Source organism: Bos mutus, chromosome 7 (genome assembly GCF_027580195.1).
Source record: "Bos mutus isolate GX-2022 chromosome 7, NWIPB_WYAK_1.1, whole genome shotgun sequence".
Classification (NCBI taxonomy): domain Eukaryota; kingdom Metazoa; phylum Chordata; class Mammalia; order Artiodactyla; family Bovidae; genus Bos; species Bos mutus.
In genome coordinates, this window is record NC_091623.1 from 79967521 (window position 1) to 79992889 (window position 25369).

Sequence of the window (25369 nt, forward strand, 5' to 3'; positions counted from 1 at the left end):
GTTAAGAGTTGAGCACCAGACCTTTCCTAATCCTCAGTGGATATTCCTGTCCAGTCTCTATATGTTTTGCTATGATGGTGAAGAGAAAGGGGCAGGCATGGCCATCCTGCCTCCCTGGAACCCCAGAGATCCTGGGCAGCCAGCTGGAGCGTCTTCTCCCTGCTCTGAGCTTCTGTAGTTTGCAGTCCCTACAAAACTCCCAGATACCTTTACCCTACTTCTAAGACCTTAGTGGGGGCACTTTCCATGGAAATTCAATTCAGGCAGGATGTGACAGAGACTTCCTCGTTTTGTTCTATCTATCTTGGTTTTTATAACAAGGGGCTGAGCAAGCAGCATGTATCTTAATGTGGAAGGTGAGTGAATAATTCTGTCACAGAAGAGCTGGTCCCCTTCTATTGTGTCAGCTCGTGTCTACAGGACCTTAGCATCTGGAGCCAGAATACTTCGTGATTGTCTGCCTTGCAGGGAACTTGAGATCACCTGTCATTTTGGACCCTTTGCTGCTATCTGCCAGGTATGTGACTCAATCCTGTCTAAACCTCCACCTTTCAGAAATGGGACACAGAAAATGAGGGCTGAGGAGATAGCACAGCATGGGTTGGTACCATCTTATCAGCTGAACCTGGCTGCAGGATAAGGATGTCAGTGTGACCGAGGGGAGATGCCTGTTCTGGCAGTTCCACCTGAATAGGAAGGATTCAGACACATCCCATTTCCCCCTCAAGCCATATGAAACCTCATTGAAGATCTCTCCTTGGGGCGATTCATCTCCCTTAGAGACCAGGGGTGTAAATACTCTTGTGGACCTATTGAAATAAAACCAAAGCAAGCCAGGGAGCATTAACTAACAGTTTGCGGAGGGCAAAGCATTGCCGTGGGTGCTGAAAGAGGAGAGGGTGCAAATGTGCCAAAGTCCTACCCCTGGGGGCTTAAGGCTTAGGACACAGGGAATGAGAGAGGGGCAAAGCACACACAGCCCAAGCCTACAAAACAGCAAAAGCAAAGTAAAATAATATTCAAAGAGAAACTCAAGAGTTGAAGGACTGGAAATCAAGAAAACATAAATGTTGTTCAGGAGTTGGACATGCAGGAGGAGAAAACTGGAGTGAAGTTGGAGTGTGGCCAGGGAAAAAATGAGAAGGAACACAGAAAGAAGAGGAAAGATAAACTTGGGTGGAGGGTAGCAGCATTTCTTTGGCATTGGTGTGCACGACCCTTATATCTCCCTGTGTCTTCAAAGGCTCCCTGGAGAGCAGGGAGCATGTTCCCCACCAGCAGAGCTTAACTCTAACCTGGGACCCCCTTTTGGGCCATCCTTCCCCTCCCTGGGTCTTCCATCTTCCTCAAATCTGCAACGTGTCCAGTCTCTCACCTTTCCCCAGCAAAACCTCACCATCAGAAAAGGAAGCTAAAATCCATTTCCACTGTGATGTGAATAGCTGAGATCAGAAGGGGTTTCCTCTCAGAGGGGTAAGGATCAGAGTGTTTCAACTGCTGAGGGAGGTTGGAAAAGGCAAACTTCTGGCAGCAAATGGGGAGGAATATGCTCTTTAGAACAGGAAGGGAGCATTCAGTTCAGTTCAGTTCAGTCACTCAGTTGTATCCAACTCTTTGAGACCCCATGAATCTCAGCACGCCAGACCTCCCTGTCCATCACCAACTCCTGGAGTTCACCCAGACTCACGTCCATCGAATCAGTGATGCCATCCAGCCATCTCATCCTCTGTCATCCCCTTCTCCTCTTGCCCCCAGTCCCTCCCAGCATCAGAGTCTTTTCCAATGAGTCAACTCTTTGCATGAGGTGGCCAAAGTACTGGACTTTCAGCTTTAGCATCATTCCTTCCAAAGAAATCCCAGGGCTGATCTCCTTCAGAATGGACTGGTTGGATCTCCTTGCAGTCCAAGGGACTCTCAAGAGTCTTCTCCAACACCACAGTTCAAAAGCATCAATTCTTTGGCACTCAGCTTTCTTCACAGTCCAACTCACATCCATACATGACCACTGGAAAAGCTATAGCCTTGACTAGATGAACCTTTGTTGGCAAAGTAACGTCTCTGCTTTTCAATATGCTATCTCAGCCCCTCTATTTTCCCTTCAAGAATTCACCAGACGGCTTCCCTCCAATTAAAGGCTTTAAAATCAGCTCCTTCGTGTTGGAAGCAAAAGTACTATGGAGCATGACCTCCTGCTGGAGAAGATGCTGTTGACAAGGTCTGAGGGAAACACTCATTTTAAGCTGTTTTATCACAAGTGGATTTGTTTATATTCATTTATTGGTTGGTTAGTCTTGCGGCTGACATCTGGGGACTCAAGCCACTTCTTCAATTGCCGTGACATGCTGTCAGGGCGAGTGCTGCAGTCTGTGACGAGGTGGTCCCTAACAGGGGTCGTGAATTGGGGGACAGGAGAACTGAGGTGCCCTTGACACGACACTGCTGGTGAGGAAGCTGTGTCCAGAGAAGTGCAGAGCTTGGGAGGAACTCCCCCAACTCCACCACCTTCCAGCCATGTGTGCAGGGCAAGTCACTTAGCCTCTCTCTGCTTCAGTTTCCTTGTCTGTACCTTGGTCCTATAATAATAGTAATAATACTTCTGATATAGGAAAGTTCTGGGTAGATAGTAAGCACTCAATTCATATTAGTTTTTATTATTGTGGACATATGCATGTATGTATGTGTGTTTATGACCTCTTCCACCTGCAGCCTCAGTGACTGAAATCGCAAGAGTGTATCACAACAGAGAACTGCAGTCCTGATAGTAATTCCGGGGTCTTGAACACACAGACTGACTGATAGATGGCAGCTTCCTCCTTCCCCAGGAATATGGGACCTTGAATACTGATCCTGCTGTGAGGTGCCCCTTCCCCCAGCTGCAGGCCCATCTAATGCCCTGTTGCTGCCTTGGGAACACTTAAGTTGTTCCTAGCACAAGTCTTGACTAATTCCTCACAGTCTGGCCAGTCCATATGGATCCATAAACACCCTCTGAGCTCCTCTTGTTTTGGAAGGCCTTAGCTGGTGCTGATGTATCCTTAGAGCTTCACACTCATAGGGCTCTGTGTCCTTTGCTCCCAGTTGGTGGGCCTGTCGCAGACACATTCCTGCTGTCAGCCAAAAGGGTGAAAGGCTAGACTGCCCAGCCTGAGCCTGGGCTCTGGCCCAGGGCCTCTGTTCTGCTGGTTATTGTGTGATCATATTCTAATAGCTGCTGGCTATCAAAACAGCCAGGCCCCCTTGAAAGGGGACTCCAGTCTCCTTCCTTAGGGGCCCCTTTTGATGCATGAATGAAGCCTCCCCAACTTAGCCTCTGCTTTCCATGAGGCAAGGCCCCTGACCCACTGACTCAAAGGCCATTGCCCCTCCCTCTGGCAGTGGTCCTGTCAGCCCAGGTCCTTCCAGCACAGAGGTCATTCATGTTGCCTGCCTTCCATCAACTTACCTACACACTTCCTCAGACCATCTTTTGCTACATGACCAACAGTTTTAAAGTCTTTCACATACTGTTAGCTTTTTTTTTCATTGTCAACTATTTTATTCTAAGGATTTTGACAGTTTAGGTAAATTAATCAATTGAAAGAGGAGGAAAAAAAAATATGACTACCTGAATAGTTGCAGAAAAATAATTTACTAAAAGCTAATACATTTTTCTCTCAGCTTTATGAAGTATGATTGACAAATAAAAATGGTATGTATTATTTATTTTTTTAAACATATTTATTTACTTGGCTGTGTTGGGTCTTAGTTGCGGCATACAGGATCTCTAGTTGTGGCACGTGAACTCTTAGTGGCAGCGTGTGGGCTCTAGTCCCCTGACCAGGGATTGAACCTGGGCCCCCTGCATTGGCAGTGGGAAATCCTATATATAGGATCACCAGGGAAGCCCCCCAAATTGTATATATTTGTACCATATGATATCTTGATAAACACATTCATTGTGAAATAATAATCACAACCAAACTAATTAACATATCTACCATCTCACATAGTTATCTTTTTTGTTTGTTGTGAGAACACTAAAACTTTAATCTTAGCAAAATTTAAGTATACAATACAGTATTATTAACTATGATCCCATTCTATACGTTAGATCTTCAGAACTTATGCATCTTGTAACTGAAAGCTTGTACCGTTTGACCAACATGTACCACATTCCCCCATCCTCTTCCCCTGCTAACTGTCATTCAACTCTTGCAATTCAACTTTTTTTACTGTAAGCTTTCATATGTAGGATGGATACACAAAGTCTTACTGTATAGCATAGAGAACTATATTCAATATCCTATGATAAACCATAATGAAAATATTTTTAAAAAAGAAAGTGGATCGAACTTGGGTCTCCTGCATTTCAGGCAGATTCTTTACCGTCTGAGCCACCAGGGAAGTCTCTATAACCCAAACTGTGTGTGTGTTAGTCACTCAGTTGTGTCCGACTCTGTGATCTCAGGGACTGTAGCCCACGAGGTTTCTCTGTCCTTGGAATTCTCCAGGCAAGAATACTGGTGTGGGTAGCCATTCCTTTCTCCAGGGGATCTTCCCAACCCAGGGATCAAACCCAGGTCTCCTACATTGCAGGCAGATTCTTTACCATTTGAACAACCAGGGAAGCCCAACACAAACCATAATGGAAATAAATATTAAAAAAAGAATAAATCACTTTACTGTACAGCAGTAATTAAGACATTGTAAATCAACCACACAATAAAAAAAGAACTAAAGTCCTTCATGTAAACCCTGCTGGTGATATTACTGATGGTGTGGCTGGGGCTCTGTAGCCACAGGACCCCAGGAACAGGTGCCATCTCGCAGGTCTGTGGGAAAAGGCAAACCAAATAGTAGAGTGGGGTGGCAGACAGAGGGAGAGGGGAGACTGGGGAAGCTGGAGAGTAGAAACTGCCATGGGCCTTTCTGCTCTGGGATGCTATGATGGAGTGAAAGGAGAGGGATGTAGCCTCTAGAAGAAGATGGGGAGAAGAAAGCAGTTGGAGGCAGAGGGAGGAGCTGATTTTTCTTTAAAGAGCATCCATCTCACTTTGAAGGCTTAACAACCCTCTGAGCTGGATTGGTTTCTTCTATTGTTCAAGTGAAAAAATTAATGTTCAACAAGTTACATAGTCTGCATAAAGTCCCACAACTAAATAGAGGAGAAATGTGGGGAGGCTTGTATATTTCCCAAGATGAATTGGCTGCCCAGGCTCACTGATTCTCATATTACATTACCACAGCTCCTCAAGGGGCATCAGGAGTGAAGAGGGAACAGCCCTTGCTTGCACTGGGGCTGGGTCTCTGGGGCCACAGATGGGTTTGGGGAGGGATCGATGAGACAGCCCCATCACTGTGGTCTTAAAGATGTTATTAACTCAGTGACAGTCATCAACTGACCTCCTGGGAACTCCACCTGAGGTCTCAGGGCTGGAAAAAGGTGTCCTAGGTGTGGCTGGAGTTAAAAGGCAGCCAGGCGTGCATGCCACTTAGGAAAGTGCACTGTGTTTGTTCCTCTGTTTTGTGGACCTGATGTTCCAGGTCAAAGGGAATCAGGAACAGGTTTGGGCAGAGAAAAGGAAAACGCATCTGGGAGTTCTTATAGATTTCCCTTTGTTTGGGCCAAGTCACTGAAACCTAACTCAGCTCCCACACAATGCATGGCTCTATTCCTGGCCCTAAACAATGTGAAGCTCAGAAGCTGCTTCCTCTGGGACCCTTTGGCCCTGTCCTGTTAAAGGACTGTGAGTCCAAGCAAGGGTCAACCCCACCACAAGCAATGCTGCCTGTTAAAATTAGAAGCAACTCTCACATCTGGCTATGACTGAAAGAAGCCAGGCCCTGGAGCTTGCAAGTCCCCCCCAAAAAAAGACTTGAGGCAATAACAGATGTCAGGCCTGATACATGGAGTTCTAACTCTACTGCATCACTCCAGTATGTCTTTATCCCTCTGCAGGTGGCCCCCACTTCTGTGGAAAAGTGATGGATTTTTCAGTCTTCCTGAACTCCTACCAGCGAGGACGTCTGCCCAGCAGTCTCTTCTTCCTCACTCACCTGCTCCTTCTCCTCCAGCCCAGGGTGCTGTGCTCAGGTAACATGTCTAAACTATATCCCAGACAGCCAGGACCTCAGCGAGCACATCAGCTTCTGCCCACCCCTTCTGCAGGTTATTCCAGGACTGAGATCTTGCAGCCTTTTACTAGGCTGTCTCAGGGGCTACAAAATAAGCCCTCCATCCCAGTTATTAAAGAGTCACTGACCCTGAGCACCATCCAGCCCCACAGTGCTTCTCCACCATCCCTTCAGGGCCCCCCTATCCCCAACAACTCCACAGCTCACAAACATGGCAGAAGGCATAGTGGGAGGGTGCCAGGAAAGTCTTATTGATCTATACTTAGGCTGAACCAGTTGGAAAATATTTTTAACTCCTCTGCTGCGATATAAGCCATAGCTTTTGAAGAACACAAAGGATCCTGGTCATACCATCTCTCATGAAAGAAGCAACTAACAGAGAATGTAAACTAATTATGCAAATAGAATTCCCCAACTCCCTGAGCTGGAAACCAGGGATGCTGAAGTGATTGACAAAGAACAGCCCAAATCCTCAGTCTGTTCAAGGACGGTGAACAGACATGATATACATGACTGTCCAGCTGTGTGACCAGAGCTGCAAGAGAAATGTACCCAAAGACCTGGGATCACAGCTAAGAGACCAATTTGTTTTTTCCAGAAAGCCAAGAAGGGCCATGACAGGAGGTACTGTATGAGTAGAACCTTGCAAGAGACAGTCTGAGGCAGGGTACGCCCAGGAAAAGAGCCAGGCATCAGGCATGGGAGCAGTGACAGCTGGAGAGAACCTGAAGAGGGAAGCTGGTAGGAGCACTGTCAAGGCAATAGGCAACAAGGGGTCTCATATGGAGAGAAGAAAGGTGCTCCCATGCTATATGGGCCAAGTGAAGGATGGGAGGAATTCATAAAGGAAGAATTGGGGGTGGGATTAAGCCGAGATTTGAAAGAAGGAAAGGAGGAACACAGAAGCCAGAAAAAAATGAATGAAGGCATGCAGGGTGGAAAGGCACTGCAGAAGGAACAGCGACTCTCATGGAAATTGCAGAAAACAGGGAGTAAAGCAGCCAGTGGAGACATCACTGCAGAGGACAATCAAATGAAAGATCCAGATGAATAAAAATCTCAACAGCAGGATTTGATTTTAGATAGGAAAACCCATGAGGCAAGAAGCACCCCTCCCAGATTATTTTAATATTCTTTGGTATTATAGAAGCTGTGCGTGTACATTATAAAATATTAGAAAATAAAAAAAGCAAAATAGGAAAACAAAAGCAAAAATAAGAAAACATCTATTCACACCATGCAGAAATGATCACCATCAGTAATTTGGTCTTTCTTCTTTCAGATCTTTTATTCTGCACATTTATGCAAATATGTCAATTTTTATTCACGTAAGAGGATAGTGTACTTTTTTTTTTTTTGCCAAAGATTCCATTTAATTTAATGCCCTGGCCATATTGACACAACCATCCCCTGAATAATATTGGCAGCTGATTGGTTCAAACCAGCTACCAGTACCCCACCACACATTTGTATCTGGTGGAGAGTAAAAAAGTTGGCTTAAAGCTCAACATTCAGAAAACGAAGATCATGGCATCCGGTCCCATCACTTCATGGGAAATAGATGGGGAAACAGTGTCAGACTTTATTTTTGGGGGCTCCAAAATCACTGCAGATGGTGACTGCGGCCATGAAATTAAAAGACGCTTATTCCTTGGAAAGAAAGTTATGACCAACCTAGATAGCATATTCAAAAGCAGAGACATTACTTTGCCAACAAAGGTTCGTGTAGTCAAGGCTATGGTTTTTCCTGTGGTCATGTATGGATGTGAGAGTTGGACTGTGAAGAAGGCTGAGCGCCGAAGAATTGATGCTTTTGAACTGTGGTGTTGGAGAAGACTCTTGAGAGTCTCTTGGACTGCAAGGAGATCCAACCAGTTCATTCTGAAAGAGGTCAGCCCTGGGATTTTTTTGGAAGGAATGATGCTAAAGCTGAAACTCCAGTACTTTGGCCACCTCATGCGAAGAGTTGACTCATTGGAAAAGACTGATGCTGGGAGGGATTGGGGGCAGGAGGAGAAGGGGATGACAGAGGATGAGATGGCTGGATGGCATCACTGACTCAATGGACGTGAGTCTGGGTGAACTCCGGGAGTTGGTGATGGACAGGGAGGCCTGGTGTGCTGCGATTCATGGAGTCTCAAAGAGTCGGACACGACTGAGTGACTGAACTGAACTGAACTGAACTGTAATGTGTCTTGTGTAGTTTTTAACATGGCGCATCCAGCGATTTCATGACAATTACTTGTTCAAGAAACAGGATTGGTTGTACTGTAGAGTGTTTCACCTTTGTCATTTGAATAGTTCACTGTGGATTTCTGAGCTGTAAAAACAAACAAACAAACAAATAAACATTTTTGAGGCATTAAATTACATGGAATCTTTGGCAAAAAAAAAAACCAACCCACAAAACATATGTACACTATCTTATTTGAGGAAAGTTAATCTGGGCCATTGTCTGGGATCTTGTCCTAGAGGAGATCAGGGTGGTAGGCCATGAGGAACCCATTCTGGCACATGTCGGGGATGAAGTGGAATTCTCCTGCCACCTGTCACCATACCGGGACGCCCAGCACATGGAGATCCTCTGGTTCTGGAGCCAGGCCTCGAACGTGGTGCACCTGTACCGGGAGCAGCAGGAGTTCTATGGCTGGCAGATGAAGCAGTTCCAGAACAGGACCCAACTCATCAGGGATGATATCATAGATGGCAGTGTGACTCTGCGGCTCCACCGCATGGTCCCCGCCGATCAGGGTCTGTATGGGTGCCGCTTCCTCTCCAGCGACTTCACTGGGGAGGCGACCTGGGAGCTGGAGGTAGCAGGTGAGTGATCTGGTCAATCCCCAACACAGAGGGAAGAAGGATCCATTTGGAAAGAGCTCAAGAGAAGATAGATTGAAAAGCACAGAGAAAGGGAAAATTCCTCTAATTAAAAAAAAAAAAAAGAATATTAAAAAAATTCATTAGGAAATGAACCCCCAAAATGCACACAAAATGGCCCTTGAACAAAGGAAAAGACAATTATTTTACTCACAGTGAGAAGAAGGCAAATTAAAACTACAGAGAGGTAATTTTTTCCTATCAGACTGACAAACATTCAATAGTTGGACTACACACTCTTGTTGGAGGAAGCAGGACCCTTCTTACTGTGCAGGTGGAATTCAAAGTCCTGAGCTTCAGGGTAGGGGGATTTGGCAATAGCTAACTGGACTTCCTTTGTATCTGCCTTTGAACAGCAATTCCACCTCTGGGAGTTGACCCTGGATATATACCTCCCACAACTCCAACTGAAAGAAAGGCGTTTGTATAAATTTACATTGTTCAGCAGTGTTGCTGCTGTTCAGTCCCTAAAGTCATGTCTAACTCTTTGCGAACACATGGCCTACAGCACATCAGGCTCCTCTGTCCTCAAATTCATGTCCATTGATTCACTGATGCCATCTAACCATCTCATCCTGTACCACCCCCTTCTCCTCCTGCCTTCAATCTTTCCTGGCATCAGGGTCTTTTCCAATAAGTCGGCTCCTTACATCAGGTGGCCAAAGTATTGGAGCTTTAGCTTCAGCTTCAGTCCTTCCAATGAGTACTTAGGGTTGATGGAAACTCCCTAAATGTCCAAGCATAGGTGCTGAGTAAGGTCTATATCAAGCTATGTAGCTTAAAAAAAAAAAAAAAAAAAGGAAGAAATTGAGGACAAGTGCTAAGCTGATGTGGAGTGATTTCTAGGGTGTTTTTAAGAGAAAAAAGCAAGATGCAAAAGAAGCTCTATAGCATATTAATTTTTGTGTAAGAAAGAAGAAACATGGCACAAAAGAAGCACAGGAAGCTAATGAAATTGGTTACTTAAAGGAGAGGGAGCAGTGAGATGCAAAGGATGGAGAAAAGCCTGGGGCTTTTTTGATCTACCTTTTTTTATAGTATTGATGTTTAAACCATATTAATGTTTTGCATATTCAAAATATAAAGCTAGTTTACTTGGGTAGAGAGATTTTTAAAAGTATGCATAACAAAGATATTTTAGTTCTGGTGGGATTCAAGAGATAGAGAAGACAATCTATTGAAATTTTGGATGGGATTACTCTTCAACCAAGGGGATGGTCCCTTGCATTATATGGCTAAATACCAGCAGCCTTTCCCTATTTAAAAATGCCCTTCAGAGGTAGTGCTGTCCCCACATGCCATCTACAGTTTAGCCTGTCATTTATAATCCATGGTGGGCTGCAAGCCCACATATGTTGAGTAGTCACAGTCACCATGCCTTATGGTGACTGCAAATGGTGAATGGTGACATGAACTTCATGTACATCTGGGAAGGAGCCTGATCTTTCCTACTCTTCCTGCCTCTCCCAGGACTGGGCTCAGACCCTCATATCTCCATTGAGGGCTTCAAGGAGGGAGGCATTCAGCTAAGGTGCCACTCCAATGGTTGGTACCCCAAGCCACAGGCTCAGTGGAGAGACCATCATGGACGATGCCTGCCCCCGGAGACTGAAAACATCACTGAGGATGTCCAAGGCCTATTCAGTCTGGAAACGTCTGTGGTCGTCCAAGAGGGGGCCCACAGCAACGTGTCCTGCTCCATCCAGAACCACCTCCTAGGCCAAAAGAAAGAGTTTGTGGTCCACATAGCAGGTCAGTGGGTGCCAGCTCACCCTCATCTTCTTAGCCTTTAAGTTCTCCATGTCCATTATCCCTATGTGTGTGTGTGCTCAGTCACTTCAATCGCGTTTGACTCTTTACAACCCCATGGACTATAGCCTGCCAGGCTCTTCTGTCCCTGGGATTCTCCAGCAAGAATACTGGAGTGGGTTGCCATGTCCTCCTCCAGGCCATTATCCCCAAAACCATCTATTAGGACACAAGGGCTCTGGAGCTTGGTTGTGTACAGGGCAGGCTGAACTTGACACCTGAAGCCATAATATTTAAAACCTACTAAGAGTACAGTAATTGGGGGAGGTTCCAGAAAGCCAATATTATTAGACAGCATCATAAGAACCCACGTGTTCCTAATTTTATCCCTCAAACAATATTTATTGAGCACTCACAATGTTCCCCAAACCCCTGCCCTCAGGTGCACATTCCATGGGGGAAACAGATACACAAAAGAGTAAATTATAGCACATGTTCGAAGGTATTAGGTGATACAGAGAAACATGAAGCAGGGAATAGTGCTAAGTATGGTGGGTTGTATATATATACATGGATTTTAAAGTGGTGAATCAGGAAAGAAGACTGTTAGGCAATGAGTTGAAAGTGAGGCCATTATCTAGCATCAAAGTTTTGTTATGAGGCCCCCACTGATGGGTTTAATGTTCATAGGGATATATATGTGTGTGATACATAGTTCACCCAAAATTCACCTGGTAATTGGGTAACTTGTAACATCTGTGTTAGCTAATTGCTTTTATGCAAAGGAGAAAGATATCTCTTATCTCAATGACAAGCATGTAGCTACAACTTGGAGCCAGGTGCCTAAGGGAACCTCCCAGGAGGCCTGGAGATAGGAGTGCTTTCTTCTTGATGTTTCCATTTCAAAGAAATGGCTCTGAGCTCCTTAAGAAAATCATTCCTCCATTGTAAAGCTGGAAGGTCCTTATATAACTTTCAGAAACATTTATATACATCTTGAAGGAATGTGCATGCTAAGTCACTTCAGTCGTGTCCAATTCCTTTTGACCCCATGAACTGTAGTCTGCTGGGCTTCTCTGTCCATGGATTTTCCAAGCGAGAATACTGGAATGGGTTGCCATTTCCTCCTCCAGGAGATCTTCTCGACCCAGGGACTGAAGCCAGGTCTCTTGCATCTCCCGCACTGGCAGTCAGGTTCTTTTTTTTTTTAACCAGTTGTTTTTTTTTTTTTTTAAAAATTATTTATTTATTTTAATTGGGGGATAATCACTTTACAATATTGTGATGTTTTTGCCACACATCAACATGAATCAGCCACAGGTATACGTGTCCGCCCCATCCTGAACCCCCTCCCACCTCCCTCCCACCCTATCCCTCTGGTTGTCCCAGAGCACCAGCATTGGATGCCCTGCTTCATGCATTGAACTTGTACTGGTCATCTATTTTACATATGGTAATGTGCATGTTTCGGTGCTATTCTCTCAAATTCCACCCTTGCCTTTTCCCACTGAGTCCAAAAGTTTGTTCTTTACATCTGTGTCTCCTGCATGTAGGATCACCAGTACCATCTTTGTAAATTTCATATGTATGCATTGATATACAGTATTTGTTTTTTGACTTAACTTCACTCTGTATAATAGGCTCCAGGTTCATCCACCTCATTAGAACCAACTCAAATGCATTCCTTTTTATAGCTGAGTAATGTGCGTTTGAGTGAACTCTGGGAGTTGGTGATGGACAGGGAGGCCTGGTGTGCTGCAATTCATGGGGTCGCAAAGAGTCAGACACGATTGAGCGACTGAACTGAACTGAACTAAACTGAATATTCCATTGTGTACATGTACCACAACTTCTATATGCATTCATTTACTGATGGACATCTAGGTTGCTTCCATGTCCTAGCTATTGTAAACAATGCTGCAGTGAACGCGTGCAGGGTACGTGTGTCTCTTTCAATTCTGGTTTCCTCAGGGTGTATGCCCAGTAGTGGGATTGCTGGGTCATATGGCAGTTCTATTCCCGTTTTTTTTTAAGGAATCTTCACACTGTTCTCCATAGTGACGGTACCAGTTTGCATTCCCACCAACAGTGCAAGAGGGTTCCCTTTTCTCCACACCCTCTCCAGCATATATTGCTTGCAGACTTTTTGATGATGGCCATTCTGACTGGTGTGAGATGATACCTCATCGTGGTTTTGATTTGGGTTTCTCTAACAATGAGTGATGTTGAGCATCTTTTCATGTGTTTATTAGTTATTGGTATGTCTTTGGAGAAATGTCTGTTTAGGTCTTTTGCCCACTTTTTGATTGGGTTGTTCGTTTTTCTGGTATTGAGATGCATGAGCTGCTTGTATAGTTTGGAGATTAATTATTTGTCAGTTATTTCATTTGTTATTATTTTCTCCCATTCTGAGGGTTATCTTTTCACCTTGCTTATAGTTTCCTTCTTTGTGCAAAAGCTTTTAGGTTTAATTAGGTCCCGTTTGTTTATTTTTGTTTTTATTTCCATTACTGTGGGAGATGGGTCATAGAGGATCTTGCTGTGATTTATGTCAGAGAGCGTTAGCAGTTGAGTTCTTTGCCACTAGTGCCACCTGAGAAGCACTTGAAGGGACAGAGAAATAATTTATAAATTTTCTAAAGGAAACAGTCTAAGAGAAGGGGAAGGGGAATCTCGCTCGCTTTTTTGCACAAACCTTTAAATTTGTGTTTAACCTTGACAAAGGGTGTTGGTCACATGGATTTCTGCAAGGAGACCATTTAGGTAGAGGGAACAGCAAGTGCAAAGGTCCTGAGGTGGAAATGTGCATAGCTATTGGAGGAGCTGGAAAGATGCAGGAAAGGCTGGAACAGAGAGCCAGATGTAGATCACAGGTCATCAAAGCATAGGACTCTGAGCTCTCAAAAACCATCTGTGGAGAAGGACCGGTCCTTTGTGGCTCAATACTTTTACCAAATAATAAAAACACACTGCTAAAAAAAGAAAATTAAAAACCAACCAAAACTACACATTATGTTAAGTGAAATAAAGACAAACACAAAAGGACAAATATTGTATGATTCTATTTATATGAGGTACCCAGCATCATCAATTCATAGAGAGGAAAAGCAGAATAGAAGTTACCAGAGGCTGGGGTGGGAAGATTGGGGAGTTAGTGTTTAATGGGTACAGACTCTCAGTTTGGGACAATTAAAAAAAGTTCTGCTGGTGTTGGTTGCACAATCATGTTGGTGTACTTTTTTTTTTTTTTTTTTTTTTAATCTTTTTGGCCATGCCACAATGGCTTGCAGGATCTTGGTTCCTCAACCAGGGATTGAACTCAGTGGACTGCCAGGGAATTTCCAGTGTTAATGTACTTATGCTACTGAGCTATAAACTTAAAATGGTTAAGATAGTAAATTTTGTGTTGTTTATTTTACTACAATAAAAAAGAAAAAATTAAAGACCATTGAGATAAAAGCACCAATTTCATTATCTTCAACAGACATAAAATTATTCTATCAAATTTCCACAAGAGTTTCTAGAGGATTGCTCTGTTTTGCATGTATTTCTTTACTGTCTGGCCACTGTCTCTATAAGCTCTGCACCACACTCTGCTTCTGGGCAGATCCTCCTTAGGATGTCTGGAGTGGGAAGAGGGGAACTGTCAGTCAGCCCTACATGGCTTTGCTAACAATTCTTGCAAAGGTGTGATGAGAAGTAGAAGCCAGGTGTTTGCACGAAGGGCAATATGACACATGGATTCATCAGAGCAATCAGTTCAGTTCAGTTTAGTCACTCAGTCGTGTCCAACTTTTTTTGACCCCATGGACTGCAGTATGCCAGGCTTCCCTGTCCATCACCAACTCCCAGAGCTTACTCAGACTCATGTCCACCAAGTCAGGGATGCCTTCCAACCATATCATCCTCTGTTGTCCCCTTCTGCTCCCTTCAATCTTTCCCAGCATCAGGGTCTTTTCCAGTGAGTCAGTTCTTTGCATCAGATGGCCAAAGTATTGGAGTTTCAACTTCAGCATCAGTCCTTCCAATGAATATTCAAGTCTGATTTCCCTTAGGATGGACTGGTTGGATCTCTTTGCAGTCCAAGGGACTCTCAAGAGTCTTCTTCAACACAACAGTTGAAGCATCAATTCTTCAGTGCTCAGCTTTCTTTATAGTCCAACTCTCACATTCATAATGACTACTGGAAAAACCATAGCCTTGACTAGATGGACCTTTGTTAGCAAAGTAATGTCTCTGCTTTTTAATATGCTATCTAGGTTGGTCATAACTTTTCTTCCAAGGAGCAAGTGTCTTTTAATTTCATGGCTGCAGTCACCATCTGCAGTGACTTTGGAGTCCAAAATGATAAAGTCTTTCACTGTTTCCATTGTTTCCCCATCCATTTGCCATGAAATGATGGGACTAGATGCCATGATCTTCGTTTTCTGAATGTTGAGTTTTAAGCCACCTGTTTCACTCTCCTCTTTCACTTTCATCAAGAGGTTCTTCAGTTCCTCTTCGCTTTCTGCCATAAGGGTGATGTCATCTGCATATCTGAGGTTATTGATATTTCTCCCGGCAATCTTGATTCCAGCCTGTGCTTCTTCCAGCCCGGCGTTTCTCATGATGTACTCTGCATATAAGTTAAATAAGCAGGGTGACAATATACAGCTTTGACATACTCCTTTCCCAATTTGGAACCAGTCTGTTCCATGTCCAGTTCTAACTGTTGCTTCTTGACCTGCATACAGATTTCTGAAGAGGCAGGTCAGGTGGTCTGGTATTCCCATCTCTTGAAGAATTTTCCATAATTTGTCAGAGCAATAGGTAGCAATTATTCACTGGGTTTCAGATATAAACACCTTGATTTCTAATTTTCTTAGATGTAAAGCAAGAGTGAGAAGAAGTAGAGGGAGGTCAGGGCTGTGGTCACATAAGTTCTAAGATGAAGGACTGGGCAGAGCCCATCAGCTCCTTCCTTTTACATCCCTCAGTTTGCAGTATTTTCCCCTCTGTGCTGAGCAAGTTCAAGTTTCTGCTCTTCCTCAGATGCTACTTCTCCTGAGCACCATGCAATAGCTTTCATGCCCATTTTACAGATGGCTGTGGTGGGGCCTGGGCTTCCCAGGTGGCTCAGTGGGAAAAGAATCTGCCTGCAATGCAGGAGACACATGAAATGTGGGTTCAATCGCTAGATACAAAGATCCCCTGGAGGAGGGCATGGCAACCCACTCCAATATTCTTGCCTGGAGAATCCCATGGACAGAAGAGCCTGGTGGGCTACAGGTGATGGGGTTACAAAGAGTTGAACACATGACTGAAGCAACTAAGCATGCACACACACACGGTAGGGCCCAGAAAGGGCCAACCAGTTGCTAGAAAGATTTTCTGGCATACAGTGTCTGGACCAGTCTTCTCACTTAGTGTTTAGTGATGAGTGGTTGTTTTCCAGATGTGTTTTTACCTGGAACCTCTCCCTGGAAGAGAGCTTTCCTTGGGACTCTGGTGGGTCTGCCGCTCCTTCTGGCTCTCCTCATGATGCTCGTGCTGTATTTCTTTCGGAAGCAACGGAAGTCCCAAGGTACCAGGCAGTCAGGGGGCTGCCCTCCTGGAATTGGCTTTGCCCAGGAGAAAAGTGGTGGAGGCGGCCGTGGTGGTGGGGTGGGGAAGGCCATTGCTGAAGGGCTATCTTGCCAGGCGGCAAGGCGGGAATGGGACCCAGAAAACAGGCAGAGGAGTGCACGCACTGACCTCTGCTCCCCTTTTCTTCCTTTCAGAAAAGCTGAAGAAGCAGGCAGAGAGAGACAAAGGTAAGCGGGAGGAAAGACGGGCTTTTCACTCACATCTCTGAGTAACAGAAGTCTGGGCACTGGGTCAAGAAGACAAGTAGGGCACATGGGGTTAGGGGAGTTTGGGAGGGGGCAGAGAGGGATTGCGGCAGACGTTTACTTTCACTTCTCTCGCCTTGGAGCCTGTTCCTCCCCCATGTCCAGCTCAAACTGGCTCTCCAGAGCATGTGGGTTCCAAGTCTGTGCACTTTGGAGAAGCAAGCCCTCAGTGATGGATGGAAATTTTTCTCTATTCTTTGTTTTTTTCTCCAGGGAAACTCACAGTGGAGCTGGGTAAGTTCTGGGTGCCATGCTCATTGTGCTGGCTGTGGGCTAGGGGGGTAACCCATGGCAGAAGCAAGGGTTCAGTGATTTTAGGCCCCCTTTGGAGAGCACTGAATCACAGTGATCTAATTCTATATCCAGCCTGCTGCACATCCTGCCTTTCCCCTCCCAAATGGACGTGTGCACACCTGCCAAGGAAGTATGACTTAAGATTTTCTGGATAGATTTTGCCAGGCCCTCTCCTGCAAATTATATGATTCAGTTACAGTTCCACGGTTAAAGGTCTCCTCCTTCTGGTTCATCTTCCTAGGATAGCCTTCTTTTTTAAAGCAAATGTCACCGAGAAAGAAGGTATCTGTAATTTGCACCAAAGTGAAAGTAATTTATCAAATCCACTTTTCTCCCCAGGGAGATTCAGCACCTTGAAACCATGTTGGGGGAGGAGGAAAGAGTGAATTCAAAGGATGAGGGGATGGAGGAGAAGGCCACAATGGGTAGGGGAAGACCTTGAGAACCACTTTGTCTGCTCCAGAAAAACACCAGACAAAATAGTGAAGTAGAAGCTTGTCTTGCAGTCTACCTAGTCATGCAGGGAAAATAAACAAAAGGCAGTTGACCAAACAACAGCAAAACAGCACGATAAATCATTAACACCATAGTCTGAACTAGTGTATATTATTGCCTTTCCTACTCTTAACTTTTAAAAGATGGCATAGAGAACTCAGAAGAATGCATTTCTAGTGGCAAAATATCAGTCTTGGTATCTGGCCAGGGGAAATAATTGAGTGTGATATCCACCTGGTTTTTAAAATAATGTAACCAGTAAGTGACCTTGAGGTTCGTGCAGGATGTGCCCAGTGCCTGGACTTACCCAGGACTTCCTCCCTAGGAAGAGCTTGCAGTTTCAGGGCAAAGGTTTTCCCTTCCCAGCCCTGTGCAGATTTCTGCCGTAGAGCAAAGAATAGGATGAGGAGTAAGAAGCTTGCAGATGGGTGATGCAGCACCTAAAACAGGATTGGAATGAGTAATAGTTTAAGACTATGAAACGTCTCAGCGACCTAACTGCCTTGCAAAGGTGGTTTCACTCATCCAAAGGCTGATATTTTCTCTGTGGGTTCTGCTTACAGGGAAGCTTCAAGTAGAGCTGGGTAAGTGACTCTCCCCCACCCAGAACTATCTCTTCTTGTCTACCTTGTAGCACCTGGTTATCTGTAAATGTTCTTCTGATCTCCCAAGCAGGTATGATAGCCAGATTGGAACCCTGCTGGCTGTGTGGGTGGCAGGAGAAAGGGGAGTGGAGCAGGGGTGGGTGCAAAATTTGATGTGTGAACAAGAAGGCTGAAGGGACTTTGTTCTAATTCTGCTTTTCCTTGGCTACTTCAGACTGGAGAAGGGCCGAAGGCCAGGCTGGTGAGTGAATCCCATGTTTCTCCCACTGTCCACTTTATGCCTCAGCATCCTAGTCACCTGCTCTAACCAACTATGCTTCATTCTGATTTATTCCATTGCTGCACATATGTATTAATCTATGTCACTCAGTATAGGTTATGTTTGACTTTGACTTTTATATTTATGTTTACATTGTCCTGAGGTGGAGAAGGCAATGGCACCCCACTCCAGTACTCTTGCCTGGAAAATCCCATGGATGGAGGAGCCTGGTGGGCTGCAGTCTATGGGGTTGCCAGGAGTCGGATATGACTGAGCAACTTCACTTTCACTTTTCACTTTCATGCATTGGAAAAAGAAATGGCAACCCACTCCAGTGTTCTTGCCTGGAAATCCCAGGGATGGGGGAGCCTGGTGGGCTGCCGTCTATGGGGTCACACAGAGTCGGACACGACTGAAGTGACTTAGCAGCAGCAGCAGAGGTGTAAGCATACAGTAAATCATTGGTGCCAATCCTGGTTGCACATCAGAATCACCTAGATTCCTCGTGCCTGCCCTCAAAAACTCTCACCTGTGGTTCTGGAATGGGCATGTTACCTTACATGTAAATATTTGTCCCTGTACCTTCTTCGATTTCCCCAGTAATGTGTATCTTTATTTTGTATGTATTCTTGAAAGAGGTGAAATTTCTGTTTTGTGCGCATACACTGTAGTTACTGTAAAGATATTTACAGTCTCATGCTGTTCCTTGCTTTTCTCACTCATCACTGTGCTTTAACATCCATCCCTGCTGCCACATGTAAATCTAGTCTGTATCCTCTTGCTGCAGAGCACTCCATTTGAGTCAGCCATCCTCCTGGAGTAGACATCCAGCCTTCTAACTCCATATCACTACAGACCACTAGTGCTGAATAAATTGTTTTCTAGCCCTGTGTGGAGATTTCTCTAAGAGGAGAAGTGCTGGCCCACTAGGGATAAAGGGATTCCTGAAAGTAGCACCATCATCCCATGCCAGCAGTGCATGGAAGCTCCATGAGCCCACATCCCGTGTGAGCCAGCTTTCTAAGCTTGCCAGTCAGTGGAGATGAGTAATTATTCTTTGGGTTTGCACTCATCTGAGCATCTCTTTACATGCTAGCTGGCTTTTGGGCTTCCTCTTCTGAAAATTGCCAGTTCATGTCCTTTGCCTATTTTCCATATGTTGTTGCTATCTTTTTCTTGTTGATTCACAGGACAGGGCTGGTGTCAGTGCTGGGGAATGGAGCCTTTGGGCTTGAAGGCATCCTTCATGCAATATTATTATTATATAATATATATGATAATAATCTCTCATTGTTATTACACATTGTGAATTCCTTCTTCTCTTCTGTCATCTGCTATTAGCTTTGTCCAATGGTGCCCCTTATTGAAAAGAATTAGTTCTGATAAAATATAATCTATCACACTTTTACTTTATGGTTTGTGTCTTTTAACTTTTGTTGAAGATCTTCTTCACATTTAGGTCACAAATATAGTCTCCTACGTTTTCTTCTATTCACTTTATATGTTATGTGTAAGTCTTTTTATCCATCTAAAATTCACCTTTTTATGTGGTGTTAGACAAGAATGCAGTGATTTTTCTCATATAAAGAGTTAGCTTTCCCAGTGCTACTTACTACACACGATCTGTGACTTACCCATCGATGTGGACATCACCTTTAGTGCATACTCAGTTGCCATGTCTTGATGGGTCTGCCTCTTGGTCACCTATCACCTTGGCTTTTAAAGTACCTGAAAGTACAAGTTCTCCTCCATTTCCCCTTCCTTTTTAAAGTTTGTGGACCTTTTTAAAATATAAATTTTAGGATAAATTTATGAAGTTCCCCCAAAACATCCAAAAGTAGTTTTAGCTGGGATTGGTTTGAATTTACAGCTAAATTTAGGGAGGATTGACCCAACCAGTCCATTCTGAAGGAGATCAGCCCTGAGATTTCTTTGGAAGGAATGATGCTAAAGCTGAAACTCCAGTACTTTGGCCACCTCATGCGAAGAGTTGACTCATTGGAAAAGACTCTGATGCTGGGAGGGATTGGGGGCAAGAGGAGAAGGGGACAACAGAGGATGAGATGGCTGGATGGCATCACTGACTCGATGGACGTGATTCTCAGTGAACTCCGGGAGTTGGTGATGGACAGGGAGGCCTGGCGTGCTGCGATTCGTGGGGTCGCAAAGAGTCGGACACGACTGAGTGACTGATCTGATCTGATCTGACATCTGTATAGATTTGAGTTATTCTATGCAACAGCTGTAGATTTGTGAAGTTCTACTGGTTATTCTGATGCAAAATCATGGTTGAAAGGCCCTGCTATAAATTTATGGAGCTCTGAAGACATCTTCTACTGCTTCTGCATTTTGTGACTTTGGTGCTCTCTTCTATAATATAGGAAGAGATAAAACAAAACAGAAATCCACACAGTAAGAAAGAGAGCAAGTCAGGGTGTCCAGAGGATGTCTTAGGACAGGAGCCAAGCTCAGCTGGGCCTCCTGGGGACTAAGCCAGTCAGAAATAGAGGCTTTGTTTCCATCCTTCAAGGCATCCCAACTGCCTATATTGGTTCTCTTTGCTCACATACTCTAGCATCCCACTATCCAGCACCACCTCAGCCTGTACAAGCTTTGGCATAAGCCAGCACTGGTACCAGCCTCCCTGCCCAATCCCAAATTCCTGGGAAGATGCCATGGTGGACCCAGGCTAGTCTGGGTCCAAATAAGTTATCATGGTGGAAATGAGATTATTCAGTTTACAGGCATCCTTCATGCATCTTGAGGCTCCCTCAAGGTTCTGGAGTTACTGACTCAGATCTCTGAGTCCCTTTTTCTTCTCTGTTTGGTTTCAGAGTGGAGAGCAGCTCAACGACATGCAGGTAACTGAAGCCAAGGAACTGTATCTTGTGAATTAAGTTGGCTGGATCTTAATCAGAAGGGAGGTATCCAGAACTGAGATTAGAAGAAGGATCTGTCCAGCAGCCATGGATGGAGCCTGCATACAAACTCATAAGCTCACTTGCACACACATGCAGTATGACACATATGCCTGCACACATACATGCTCATATGCACAAATGTGATTGCACTTACACATGCACACATTTGTGTGCACTCTGACGCTCCCACATGCATATAACTTTCTGGGTTTTACTAGATTTGTATCCATCTGGCAGAACTTCCCACATTATCTGACAGAGGGATCCTTGGGGTCCCTGTCCATCAAATGAGTGTGATTTGGGGGGTGGTGGGAATGGCTTGCTGGAGTGCAGGATACTGGACTAGATGATCTCTGGGGTCCCCTTCAGTTTTAAAATCCTAACATTGCTGTACAACAGAGGCCCAGAGCTCACTGGTGATCTCAAGGTCACACTGAGTGATGAGAGCAGCCAGGAAGAACCAGTCCTAAGCTCCTTCCTATTGACTGTGCGTGTGTGCTAAGTCACTTCGTGTAGGACTCTTTGCCACCCTATAGGCTGTAGCTGGTCAGACTCCTCTGTCCATGGGATTCTCCAGGCAAGAATACTGGAGTGGATTGCCACGCCCTCCTCCAGGGGATCTTCCCGACCCAGGGATCAACCCCTCTCGCTTATGTCTCGGGCATTGGCAGACGGGTTCTTTACCACCATCGTTACCTGGGGAGCCCTCTTGCAGCCCAGGTCTTGGGGAAAGTGAGCCCGCCTCCATCCCCACAAACCTCCCTCATTTGCTATCTGTGCTCTGTATGGCATCATGGAATTCAAGAGTCTTCCGGTTAAGGAAGGAAATGAATTCCTCTTATCACTTTCAAAAGCTAGGGAGTGACTTCCATGCCTCTTCAGTCCCAGGGTGGTGGTAGGAGGGGCTTCAGGAGAGGGGTAACTATTCCACCGATTGCTCCATCTGGAGAACTAGAGGTTTGCCTATCAGGGGAGGGGACAGGGATGTCGGTGGGGGCAGAACCGTCCCTGGCGGGCACTGACCCTGTGCCTTTGCGCAGTGGATGTGACCCTGGATCCTGGCTCCGCCCACCCCAGCCTGGAGGTTTCCGAGGATGGCAAAAGCGTGTCCTCACTCAGGACTGCGCCGGGGTCAGAGAACCCTCAGTGGTTGTCTGAGCAGACGTGCGTCCTGAGCCGGGAGCGCTTCTCCACTGGCCGCCACTACTGGGAGGTGCACGTGGGCCGCCGCAGCCGCTGGTTCCTCGGTGTGTGTCTGGCAGCGGTGCCTAGGGCAGGGCATGCTCGCATGAGCCCGGCGACTGGCTACTGGGTGATGGGGCTGTGGAACAGCTGTGAGTACTTCGTCCTAGACCAGCACCGCGTCCCGCTCAGCGTGCGCGTGCCACCGCGCTGCGTGGGCATCTTTCTGGATATTGAGGCTGGAAAGCTGTCCTTCTTCAACGTATCCGACGGCTCCCACATTTTCACCTTCACCGACACCTTCCCGGGGATGCTCTGCGCATATTTCAGGCCTAGAGCCCACGATGGCAGCGAACACCCAGATCCGCTCACCATCTGCCCATTACCAGTTGGTGAGAAACACGTCCTCGAAGAGGAGGACAGTGACGCCTGGTTACAACCCTATGAGTCCTCAAACACTGACCTGGGCCTGTAGTGAAGTGCTTTCGTGGCCACTGGACTGGGTCCTGGGCGGCTTCCTGAATACCCAGCTGGCGCTATGCTCTCCTGCTTCCTGTAAAGCCAACAGATACACTAACCCCACTGTCTGCCACAGAATGCCGGCAAAGGCTAAAAGGCTCAGTGTAGCAGAAAGGGGGCAAAGAGAGACCTTTGCCTATGTAGATGTGAACGTGTACATGTATGAATATGATTTTTTCCTTCTTTTTTTTTTTTTTAAAGAAAGACAATTCCAAAGCTTATCTGTGTGTGTTGTAGGATTGAGCAGATGAATAAACATATGTTCATGTTGCTAGGAGTCACAGTGTTCACTGTGAAGACATGAAAGAAACTGGAATGGGGGAAAAACGAGGAGAAAATTTATCAGATAAGATTAGGAGTATCAGTTAATTTCTGTATTTTAATATTTTTGCATGTATTTTCTAGCTCTACAAAGGTCTGGAAACAATGACACTTCATAAGCAATAAGTTCACCTAAGGCTCAGATGCTAGTTTTCACTGCCAATTAGTACCAAAATGAACTTGGAGAAGTGGTGAAAGTAGAGAACATCTTTTGCTTTTATGTACAAGAATGCTCAAAAACGGATGGGAACATAGCAAAAAGACACTGGAACTAGGTGAAAGGGGCTCCATTGAGTCCAATTATAGGACAATTTGAACATTAAAATGAATAATGACAAGAATTGCCCAACAAGAGGTCAATTCACTAAGTGTGCTGAGAGGTTTCTTTAGCCAGAAACAAGAGATACAAAAAGAAAAAGAAAAGCTCACAAAACAAACAAAATATAAAAACATAAAACAAGACATAAGGGAAAGGAGAGAATGAAAGAATAATTGTAAACTCAAGGTTTTTACTATGAAATAGATGCATATTGTTGATAGACAGATGTGATATAGCTCCTAGCTCTGTCTACACTGAGGGCTTAGAAACAACAAAACCCCTGTACCAATGAGCACATCTAGCACTGAGATCTTAGTTTTTAGTTACTATTTACTACCGAAAGGAACCGAGGCTCCTTGGAGAAATGATGCACTTCAGGGCTGGGGCAGGGAAAATACATGGTGAGGTTCTGATCTACACTAGGAAATATTTATTTGGTTTCTGACATAGATTTTAGAACAAAGCTCTTAAACCCTTGAAATTTTCTAAAATATAAGAGTCGTAAGGATGTCTTTGGATATTCATAACAAGCCCTTTTAACCACACCTGAGTTTATATTACTGAGGTAATTTTTAGAAAGCCAGTAAGGATGGGGCTGGTTGCCATGGGAACCACATGTGTGACCAGAGGGTAGGGGTAGCCCTACCCTACCCACCTACCTCAAAGAGGGAAAAGTGGCTGGAGATTGAGTTCAACCACCAAGGGCCAATGATTTAACCAGTCATGCCTATGTGATGAAACCTTTCCATAAAACCCCGAAAGGACTTGGTTCAGAGAGCTTTCAGGTTGGTGAACACTGGAGATGAAGGGAGAGGTGCTCAGAGAGATCAAGGAAGAAGCTCTGTACCCCTCCCACATACCTTTTTCTATGCATCTATTCTACTTGGTTCCTGAGCTATATCACTTTATAATAAATCTGTAATCTAGTTAGTAAACTCTTCCTGACTTCTGTGAGCTGCTCTGGTAAATTAATGGAACTCAAGGTAGGGGTCTTGGGAATCTCCAATTTATAGTGAGTGGGTCAGAAGCACAGGCAACCTGGATTTGTAATTGGTATTGAAAGAGAGAGGGAAGTCTTGCAGGACTGAGCCCTTAACCTGTGGGATCTGACCCTATCTCTCGGGCTTCCCAGGTGCTGCTAGTGATAAAGAACCAGTCTGCCAATGCAGGAGATGTTAGAGATGCGGATTCAATCCCTGGGTCAGGAAGATTGCCTGGAGGAGGGCATGGCAGTCCACTCCAATATTCTTGCCTGGAGAATCCCATGGACAGAGGAGCCTGGTGGGCTACAGTCTATAGGGTCACAAAGAGTTGGACATGACTGAAGCGACTTAGCATGCACACTCTAGGTGGATAGTGCCAGAACTGAGTTAATAGATTGGGAGTGTTGAAATAAACATGTAGCAGAATGTGGAGAAGGTGATGGCACCCCACTCCAGTACTCTTGCCTGGAAAATCCCATGGATGGAGGAGCCTGATAGGCTGCAGTCCATGGGGTCGCTAGGAGTCGGACACGACTGAGCAACTTCACTTTCACTTTTCACTTTCATGCATTGGAGAAGGAAATGGCAACCCACTCCAGTGTTCTTGCCTGGAGAATCCCAGGGACGGGGGAGCCTGGTGGGCTGCCGTCTATGGGGTCACGCAGAGTCAGACACAACTGAAGCGACTTAGCAGCAGCAGCAGCAGCAGCAGCAGCAGCAGCAGCAGAATGAGTCTATCTTTTACCAGAATGCAAGAAGTCCTCAAACAATAGAGGTGGAAATGTCAACTGGGCAGAAAAGCCAGTTTGGAGGGACTCCCATTAGCCAAATTTGAACATCAAAGTAATTAATAGGAGTTAT

The 25369-nt window shown here is 45.2% G+C and overlaps 1 protein-coding gene across 2 annotated transcripts; it reads left to right on the forward strand.

The window, feature by feature from the left end:
- The first annotated feature begins 300 nt into the window (after positions 1 to 300).
- BTNL9 (butyrophilin like 9) lies at positions 301 to 23106 on the forward strand. 2 transcript variants are annotated; one of them, XM_014482209.2, is made up of 12 exons: positions 301 to 517; positions 2104 to 2215; positions 5939 to 6073; positions 8587 to 8934; positions 10462 to 10743; positions 16175 to 16303; positions 16500 to 16532; positions 16824 to 16844; positions 17963 to 17983; positions 18219 to 18245; positions 21098 to 21124; positions 22225 to 23106. In XM_014482209.2, exons 3-12 carry the CDS (start codon positions 5965 to 5967, stop codon positions 22839 to 22841), a joined length of 1614 nt encoding a protein of 537 aa, XP_014337695.2. In that variant the 5' UTR covers positions 301 to 517; positions 2104 to 2215; positions 5939 to 5964; the 3' UTR covers positions 22842 to 23106. The 2 variants fall into 2 exon arrangements, with proteins under 2 accessions (XP_014337695.2, XP_005907877.2); XM_005907815.3 differs by lacking the exon at positions 2104 to 2215 and having other exon boundaries at positions 305 to 517.
- The last annotated feature ends 2263 nt before the right edge of the window (positions 23107 to 25369 follow it).

Excerpts from the sequence above, each read along its gene's own strand:
- BTNL9 (XM_014482209.2), top strand. The coding sequence starts at position 5,965 with ATGGATTTTTCAGTCTTCCTGAACTCCTACCAGCGAGGACGTCTGCCC. Across the intron at positions 16,304-16,499 it reads GAAGCAACGGAAGTCCCAAG|AAAAGCTGAAGAAGCAGGCA; the intron begins GTACCAGGCAGT and ends TCTTCCTTTCAG. Across the intron at positions 16,533-16,823 it reads GCAGGCAGAGAGAGACAAAG|GGAAACTCACAGTGGAGCTG; the intron begins GTAAGCGGGAGG and ends TTTTTTCTCCAG.